Raw genomic sequence first — 9,663 nt, forward strand, 5'->3', positions numbered from 1 at the left:
CCCTCCCTCTTCTCTTCCCTCCCTCCCTCCCTCTCTTCTTTCCTTCCTCCTTTCCTCTTTCCCTCTCATTCTCTTCCTCCCCTCTCTTCTTCCTCTTTTATTTTGTCCCATGCTTTAAACCTTCCTTGGCCCTTCCTGGCATTGCTTTTCCTGACAGCAACACTCAATAATTTTTAAAAAGCATCTGAGCCCTTTGTGCTGACTGGTGCCGCCTCTGTTGTGCAGATTTGTTCTAAGGGCAGATATCCAGGGAGGCTGAACGCTGAAATCCATCCTGCAGAGCTTGCTGTAGGCAGAGTAAAGAAGTTTGCTCTGTAGTTTCCCCAACAGCCTCCTCAAACCCATGGGTGATGTCTCAGACACCTTGTATTTAATAGGCAAGGAAATGAGCTCAGGAGATTTGCCCCAGGTTGTAAATTAAATCAGTGCAAAGGTAGAAATGAACACAGAGCTCTCAAACTGGAAGCTGTCCAGACAGCTGCATGGAGCAGGGGCACAGCCCACTGTCTTTCAAAGCCTCAACCAGGGCTGTCGCATCTCAGACACTTGGCAGTTACTGGAAAGTCATGTTAGGCTTTCCTGTTGATTCTTTATCTTGTGGAGGAGTTGCACAGTCAATGCCTTGTTCAAGATTAATCATTTTCCCTGTTGCCTATAACTGAGGCTGTTTCTCACGTCCTGCCCCTGGTTTTGCCTGTCCCAAGGATTTCGTCTGAAGGGCGGGACATTCCCCCTGCCTCTTCGCACCACAGCCAGAGCCTGCCATTAGGACCAATGAAAGCAAAGTACCTCATCCACTCAGTGACTAAGAATTGCAGTATTTAAGAGGTAGCAGGAATGGGCTGAGAGTGGTGTTTGGTTTCTCCACCAGACGGGCACGCTTTCATCTAATTTGGGGTATCACTGAGCTGAAGACAAAGAGAAAGGGGAGAAAACCTAGCAGACCACCATGTGCTACGGGAAGTGTGCACGATGCATCGGACATTCTCTGGTGGGGCTCGCCCTCCTGTGCATTACAGCTAATATTTTGCTTTACTTTCCCAATGGGGAAACAAGGTATGCCTCTGAAAACCACCTCAGCCGCTTCGTGTGGTTCTTTTCTGGCATCGTAGGAGGGGGCCTGCTGGTAAGTCGTTCAGGATTATTACTGAATTCTCTCCTGTTTCCTAGATGTTTTAATTATGTATTTTCATGGAAAGTTTTTTGCAATGCATATTTCCAAATCAAGGGACATTTTTGTTGTTCATTCCTTTGAAAGCAGATTATACAAAAGCGAGGTAAGTACAGTATAGCCTAGTAATTTTATTAGATGTTGTTTTACAAAACTCTCTTTCAACTAAAAGTGAACTGCCTTTTTGCTAAACTCTATAGGTAGGAAACAGATATTCGCTCTTAAATCAGATTTGAGAGACTATAGAGTTTCTGCTAGAGTGGGTAGTCATTTAACATTTGCTCTGGGGAGCCGGGAGGGGTTGGCTGGTTCTCTGCCTAAATCAACAGTTTTGAATCCAAATTCTCTACTGTTTATTTTCAGCCATCTGTGATAGGGAAAAATAATGAATTGTGAGTGCACTGCTATTTTAAAAGAACTCTAAGCTTTCTCCTTTATGTAAGGCTGGGGTGTGGCATCTTGGAAAAACCCTACAGTTAGCAGCAGGTCGGTGTCTGAAGCTAACAGTGGAATGTGTTGTTTTTTCCAAGATTTGTTTTTGATTGAAGTGAAAGGAAATTCTCTGCCATCCTGGGAGCTGAAAGCATTAGCTTCAACCACAGCATGGAAAGAATGTGAACAAACTTAATTTTGCTACTTTAAAGTACTGGGATTAAAAATTTTAAAGAGAAATTTTATGGAATGGCACCATACATGATACATTTTCTTAATCAAGTAAAAGATACTAAAACGTTTAAACCTAATACACTGATTATGACATGGCAAATCTGCCCTAAATTATCTATTTAATGAGATTTTATTTAATTTTATTTTATTTAATAAGATGGGGTTTCACCATGTTGCCCAGGCTGGTCTTGAATTCATGGGCCCAAGTGATCCTCCTACCTTGGCCTCCCAAAGTGCTGGGATTACAGGCATGAGCCACTGTGCCCGTCTGCCTGAGATTTAAGCATTATTATCTTGTTAACATGATTATTTGTCTTAAACATCACACTTAAGTTTCTTTCGATCTTGAACCTGAAGTATTTCATGCTTACTTTATCTTAAGAGCTTAATAATGTTAAGTTAAAACTATGCATTTGTACAATCAAGGAAGCAGTTCATATTTATTATATATAGCTTTCATGTCTCCCATTTACAAAAAAGTTTCAGTTATTCTATTAAATATTTGTTGGTATCTTCTGCATTTTACAAGGGGAAAAAATTAGATTTAATAAAAGGGTTTACTATTTCCAAAACAGAATTTGTATCTAGGACTGTATGACAAACTCTTGTGGAATAAACACATTTATAGTTTATTATTTTACTCCTCCCATGTTACACCCTCACCCTAAAAAGTGCTTTGACAGATTACTTGAAAACAAGCAGATATGACATTTAGATGTTTTTTTTTTCCTCCTCAGAGGCTTACATTCTTTGAGATACTTGGTCAACCTAATCAAAGCCAGTTAACATCAATAGAAATAAATATATTTTACCAAGAGATGCCTAACCCGACCCATATGAGCCTGGGCAAGTCAATGACTTGACTTTGTTTGTTTCCTAACCAGATGCTCCTGCCAGCATTTGTCTTCATTGGGTTGGAACAGGATGACTGCTGTGGCTGCTGTGGCCATGAAAATTGTGGCAAACGATGTGCGGTAGGTCCTCCTGCCTTGGTGGTGAAAATGACTCCTAAGATGTAGCTGTGGCATTCTGTGGCTCACTTCCTGTGTTTCTCCTTTTCCCTAGATGCTTTCTTCTGTACTGGCTGCTCTCATTGGAATTGCAGGATCTGGCTACTGTGTCATTGTGGCAGCCCTTGGCTTGGCAGAAGGACCACTATGTCTTGATTCCTTCGGCCAGTGGAACTACACCTTTGCCAGCACCGAGGGCCAGTACGTAATTATTCTCTACATGGCTACACATTTTTATCCACCACATGTATATAGTGGCAGCTCCATCAAACCAGATAGGCATCCACTTATCCATCCATCCACCCACCTAGCCACTGTTTATTCTCACTGACTCAGGCATGGTTTAGGTAATAGGTATCCAAGGATGGATGCCCAGTCCCTGACCTAAACAAGTTCTAAATGCTTCTTCTCTTTTCTTTCTTTCTTTCTTTCTTTTTTTTTTTTTTTCCCCAGAGACAGGGTCTTGATCTGTCACCCAGGCCAGAATGCAGTGGCACAATCATAGCTTACTGCAGCCTCTAACTCCTGAGCTCAAGCAATATTCTTTCCTCAGCTTCCCAAATACAAAGTGCTTTTGAATAGAATCGTAATTCAGTCCTCATAATAACCCTATGAAGTGACTTCCTATTTTAAAGATGAGGAAACGAAATCCCAGAGAGATGAAGTAACTCATTCCAGGTCACGTTGCCAGAAAGCGGTGGTTAGCATTTGAACCCAGGCAGTCTAGATGTAGAGTTTGTGTTCACACAGTACATCTCAATTACTTCATACATTATACCAGAACAATTGCCTGATTATGTGTAATACATTTTACTGTCTTATAAGAAAGTATTATAGAATCCATATATAACAAGAATGGCAACTATATGAATTTAACCCAAACCCAGGGCAAATCATGCCCTTACCCCTATACACACATACACTCATATAAAACATATGAACTATGTACAATGCCCCCTTTTTTAGTTACTAAGCTATATAAGTAAGGCCTATTCACAATTGTAATATCAGGATAATTGGTGCTGTTCCACCGTTCTATGTTGATACTAATTTTTTCTATCAGTTATCAAGAACAGAAACAGCACAGCTGATAGAAATGCATGTATGTGGTGATGAATGAATGACATGTTTCTTTGAGCAGGAGTTGATTCTGAGTTTACTTTTTCCCTACTCAACTTTCTGAATGAATTTTGAAAGGTTTAGTTTTGAGATTCATGATTAAAAATAATATTAATAACTAATTATATTATCAAGAGTGTTTGTCCCCATGAATTTAAAGGATGTAGTGAGGATATAGGAATCTCATAAATTTAGCATAGTTATGAGATCATGAATTTGAATTACCTAGGTTTAATCCTAGCTCTCCACTTACCTACAGGAAAAGGTGAACTGAGCTCTCTGCATCTCAGTTACTCCACTGGCAAAACAAAATCAATTGCAATTGTCATGAGAATTAATAAAATAATATGTAAAATGTTCCCCACAGAGGCTGCCACATCGTGAGCAACTGCCACTGTTAACTGTTAATATTATCTACTACCTTACAATAAACATAACCCAATGGTAGCCTTTGAAGGAAAATTGATACTTATGGAAGTTTGAAATTTTGATGTTCAAAACTGTGATCAATCATGACTCAGCTTTTATCAGAATATACTGGATGTACTCGTAGAAAATGGCTATTCACATATGTGCAAACATACAAAGCTATTGCACAAACATACTTCTAAGAAAAGTCATGACTTATGCAGCCATAAAGCAGGAAGCGGTGGTAGTATTGCTAAATGGTTTTTATAGCTATTTGACTGTTTGCCCCTCCCATTATCCACCATGGATTCTACAAGAAACCTTCCTTCTCTTCTACGTCATTCTTCATTTAAAACTGTCCAAGGATTTCAATATGGGAAATAACTAACAGTCACAAGCCACAGGTTAGTTGCCTGGGAGTCAGGTAGAGCAAAAGAATTTTTTTTACATTGCAACCTGAAAATACAGATTTTTGTTCTGCTGACATGCAGCAAGACAGGGCCACAAAGACAGAACTTTTTTTGAAATGAACAACTATAATCTCTGATTGGCTCAATAAACTATTCTAAAGTTAGGTCTCAAATTCCAAGCCCCTTTGTTCTGTTGTGGCAGGAAGTCGTGATGAGAAAAGAATTATACCAGGCCTCTTTGTGGAATCAAGGCAAACCTTGATTTTCCCACATGATTGTATTATATTTCGTTAAGAATCCAAATACTCTTTAGCAAAGGCTGAAATTCTAGGAAAGCTATTAGAAGTAGAATTCATACTGGAAGAATATCCAGGTATTTATAAAATTGACTAAATCCTATAATCTGTAGTCAGATATCACCTCAGTATGGTTTGCTGATATTTCACAAAATAACTTCATGTTGTTATTTATCATTCAACTGCTTTTAAAATGTGTTGAGGGGCTATTGTGTGTCAGATACTATTCTAGCGGCTGGATATACAATGATGAATAGGTCTGGCTCCTACCTTCATGGAGCTCAGCCTTATTGAATAGATATGTAAGCAGGTGTTCTCCCTGGACTAGGTTAGATGCCCTTCCTCTGTGGCTCTTCCATACTTTGTTTACTGATCAGCATATCTGTTGCATTGAGATTACTTGTGACTTGTCTCTTCCTTTAGAGCCATGCTCTTTCAGGACAGAGCCCGTGCTCTGTGCTCCATTATATCCCCAGCTCTGGCTCAGTGTCAGACTCACACTGAGTGCTCAATAATCTTTGTTGAATGAGCGAATGCAATGTGCTACCTGCTACTATGGACCCCTGGGCACAGCATCATGAAAGTGAAGAGGCATCAGCCGGGCGTGGTGGTTCATGCCTATAATCCCAGCACTTTGGGAGGCTGAGGCGGGAGAATGGCTTGAACCTGGGGGGCAGAGGTTGCAATGAGCCAAGATCGCGCCATTGCACTCCAGCCTGGGCAACAGAGTGAGACTCCGTCTCAAAAAAAAAGTAAAGAACTATCAAATCAGTTAGGTTTAATCCCTGTGTTTCATGTTGCAAATTAATTTATTCCTTAAAAGCAAAAAATAGCTTTGTTCCAAAGGTCTCAACTGAAAAATTCTAGCATATTAAATCTCCAAACTGGCCAGAATTTGGAAAATTTTCAAAAGTAACAAATTGAGATGTAATAAAATGATCTAAATTAATATTTTAAAGTTAAAAAAAACTAGCCTAAAGAGATTGTATTTTCTAAGTATTCACTCAATATTGAATACAAATACCCATCTTTATATCAATAACAACAATAAAATTGGAAAACAGTTTTTAAAAACACCTATAATTACTCTACGTTAGCACATGAATTATTTTCATTTTTCCGCATTTGCTCATAGTTTACTTCCATACACATACATGAATTTTACCTAGCTTTAAACACAGCATAAATACAGTTCTGCATATTTATTTTTGTTTATAAGAATTCAGATGTCTGTTAGGGAATATAAACATCATTATAAGGTGAGAATTTCTGACCATGTAATCCTTTAGATTAGAGGTCAAAAATTATAAATTATAATTTTATGTTTATCATTATAGTAGGATCTGGGCTAACTTCCTCCATTTTATGGAATGACATGCATTAGAGGAAACTCACACAGGATATTGAAAAATTCATTCTTTTTTTTCTGAATGAAAAACCACCAAACAAAAGTAGTTTATGAAGTATCCCCTTAAGTATGGCCATGTGTCAGAAGTTTCTCTTTTTACCCACAGGTACCTTCTGGATACCTCCACATGGTCCCAGTGCACTGAACCCAAGCACGTTGTGGAATGGAATGTATCTCTGTTTTCTATCCTCTTGGCTCTTGGTGGAATTGAATTCATCTTGTGTCTTATTCAAGTAATAAATGGAGTGCTTGGAGGCATATGTGGCTTTTGCTGCTCTCGCCAACAGGTAAGAACCTGCATAAAAATGTCGTAGTCTGGCCCTGGTGTTAATATACCATTGTTTTCAGCATAAAGAAAAAGGCAAAACCAAACATGCTCGACCTACCAGCATTTATTCTGATATCATCTTTGTAGCAACACAATTGTAGCATTCACTTTAGCTGTCAGTAACAAGCTTCCTCGAGTCTCACAGTCACAGGATTGTCTTAGTTCTTTGCAGTTGGTTTTATGTACACAGGAACACGCTGCCCATAGACACAGCACTCCCTTCAGGATCTAATTCACTGCCTCTGCTCTGGCTGCAGAGACAGAAAAAAAGCGATGTCTACTCTTTGTTTGCTGTCATATTCCCAACTAGTATACATAAGTAATAGCCAACCATTGCATGCATCAGGCACTATACTAAACCCATTTTTCAGATAAGACTATGACTCAAATATTAAGCATAGGCTTAAGATCACCTACTCAGGAAATGACAGGCTTCAAACCTTGAGTCATTTTATGCAAAAGCTCCTACATTTAACCTTTATTCCACACTTGCTGTTCTGCTGGATTTTCTGCAATTCCTTCCTAATAAGGAGTCATAAAAATGCCTAAGCAGTAAGTATGGAGAATCACTAGCAGCCTTTGAACAGCAGCTCATGAAAAGCCTTTCGTTGTGAAAGAAAACCAGGAAGCACTTGTTTCCTGATATGATTTAGGAGAAAAAAAATGTATTTGTGTGTAGCAGTGAAAATTCTTGTTTCTATATCCTCCTAAAATATATATATTATTGAATTGATGTCAGTCCAGCTTTGATCCTATCTTTGAGAGGGTTATTTTATGTCTTATATTTTCAAACCATTTACTCCTCTGGTGCCAGATCTGTTAATTTTCTTTTAAAATAAGATGGAAACTAAAAGTTTATTAAAATAAAATTTTAATGAAAATTAAAAGTCCATTGCCACCATGAAAACTTTGCTGAAAATAAAAGGAAACTTTCTGTAATTTTGGGGGAAAGTTAAAATGAAATCTAGTCTTCCTTATCAGGCAAGTATAGTAAGATTAATAATTTCTTTGGCAAATTTCCAAGAAAATAAGGGAGTGGGAAACCTTCAATATAGAGCTTTTTTCAAGCAATATGGTTGGGGAAGGGCAGAGAAGTATCCTCTGGGGATTGCTGTAATGCAGCTTACCTTTAGCCTTGAATTTCATACAAGGCAGAGTTCAAACTAAGTGATTACTTGTACTAAATGCACTCACTCAGTACATTTTGGGGACAAGCATAAAGAGCCGATGACCAAAATGGCTGAAGTGATTTGGCAGGGAGTGATACTCTCCTCTGATTTGGGGTAGTAAATACACTGGGTTTCCCAGCTGAGTCGCTGTAGGGATGGCTTCTTCCCAGATACTACAGGGAAGATCTGTTACCTTTGTTTATAGGACAAAAGACACTTTCAAAGGGCAGAGATTTTCACGTAGAAGAGTCAGGTCTATAACTCGGTAGCATTTAACTTGAAAGGTTACCCACATTGAGCTCATACCAGTGTGAAACTTCCATGGCATTATCTTTTAAATCCCTAAGATTAAAACCCCACACACATGCACTGAAAGCAACGCAGCATCAGTATCCTGCAGTTTCCATGGGCCCTTTCTGCGGCTTTTACTCATGGAGGACAAGGGATCCGGTTTTGTTTAGGAAACATTTCGTGAGCATTGTCTCAGCCCTAAGTATGGTTGGCCTAAGCTTTGCTGAAGCTGAGGTCCGTCTGTTTATGTTCGCTTAAAATAGGACTTTAAAGGACTAAAATGTCATCATTATTTATCGTGATTATAACCTAATGGTATTTTATTTTCTTTACAGCAATATGACTGCTAAAAGAACCACCCCAGGACAGAGCCACAATCTTCCTCTATTTTGTTGTAATTTATATATTTCACTTGTATTCATTCATTTGTAAAACTTTGTACTAGTGTAACATACTCCCCGTAGTCTACTTTTACAAAGGTCTATAAAGACTGGCATCTTCACAGGATGTCAGTGTTTACATTTGGTAAACCTATTTTTTTTTAAGGAATGAGGAAACAAACCACCCTCTGGGGGTAATTTACAGACTGAGTGAGAGTCTTCAGTATATCTCAGATAAACTCTATAATGTTTTGGATAAAAATAACATTCCAATCACTATTGTATATATGTGCATGTATTTTTTAAATTAAAGATGTCTAGTTGCTTTTTATAAGACCAAGAGGCAGAAAATCCGACAACCTGGAAAGATTTTTGTTTTCACTGCTCGTATGATGTTTCCCATTCATACACCTTTAAATCTCTAACAAGAGGCCCTTTGAATTGCCTTGTGTTCTGTGAGAAACAAATATTTACTTAGAGTGGAAGGACTGATTGAGAATGTTCCAATCCAAATGAATGCATCAAAACTTACAATGCTGCTAGTTGTTGTGAGTACTATGAGATTCAAATTTTTCCAGCATATGGAAAGCCCTTTGTCCTCCAAAGACGAGTACTAGGGATCACGTGTTTAAAAAAAGAAAGGCTGAGATGACTGGGCCAGAAGAAAGATGGGAAACGGAATAAAGCAGTTGATCAGCGTCATAGGAACGGGGGAGGAGTGAGGGCAGGAGGACCACGAGGAAATACCTTCAAAACTAACTTGTTTACAACAAAATAAAGTATTCACTACCATTTTGTTGTTGTTTAGTTTCATTGTTCTTAAAGTTCTCTTTTGTTCTCCCCCCTTTTTTGTTCCCAATTTGCAGGTTATGTGGCCCCTGTTGCTAACGGCTTCCTTTCTTTATCCTACTGTCTCTCCCTCATCCTCTTTCTCTGCTGTCTGTAAATTGCCATTGTGGTACCTGTGGGATCATCATCTCAGTTAGGCAGTGATCCTTTCTACCACG

The 9,663-nt window shown here is 38.7% G+C and overlaps 1 protein-coding gene across 1 annotated transcript; it reads left to right on the forward strand.

Moving 5' to 3' along the window:
* The first annotated feature begins 592 nt into the window (after positions 1-592).
* TM4SF1 (transmembrane 4 L six family member 1) lies at positions 593-9,448 on the forward strand. Its single transcript, XM_017856550.1, has 5 exons — positions 593-1,126; positions 2,722-2,811; positions 2,903-3,048; positions 6,595-6,775; positions 8,612-9,448. The coding sequence occupies exons 1-5, from the start codon at positions 950-952 to the stop codon at positions 8,624-8,626; spliced, it is 609 nt and encodes a 202-aa protein (XP_017712039.1). The 5' UTR covers positions 593-949; the 3' UTR covers positions 8,627-9,448.
* The last annotated feature ends 215 nt before the right edge of the window (positions 9,449-9,663 follow it).

Source organism: Rhinopithecus bieti, unplaced genomic scaffold (genome assembly GCF_001698545.2).
Source record: "Rhinopithecus bieti isolate Rb0 unplaced genomic scaffold, ASM169854v2 scaffold_42565, whole genome shotgun sequence".
In the NCBI taxonomy this organism is placed as follows: Eukaryota; Metazoa; Chordata; class Mammalia; order Primates; family Cercopithecidae; genus Rhinopithecus; species Rhinopithecus bieti.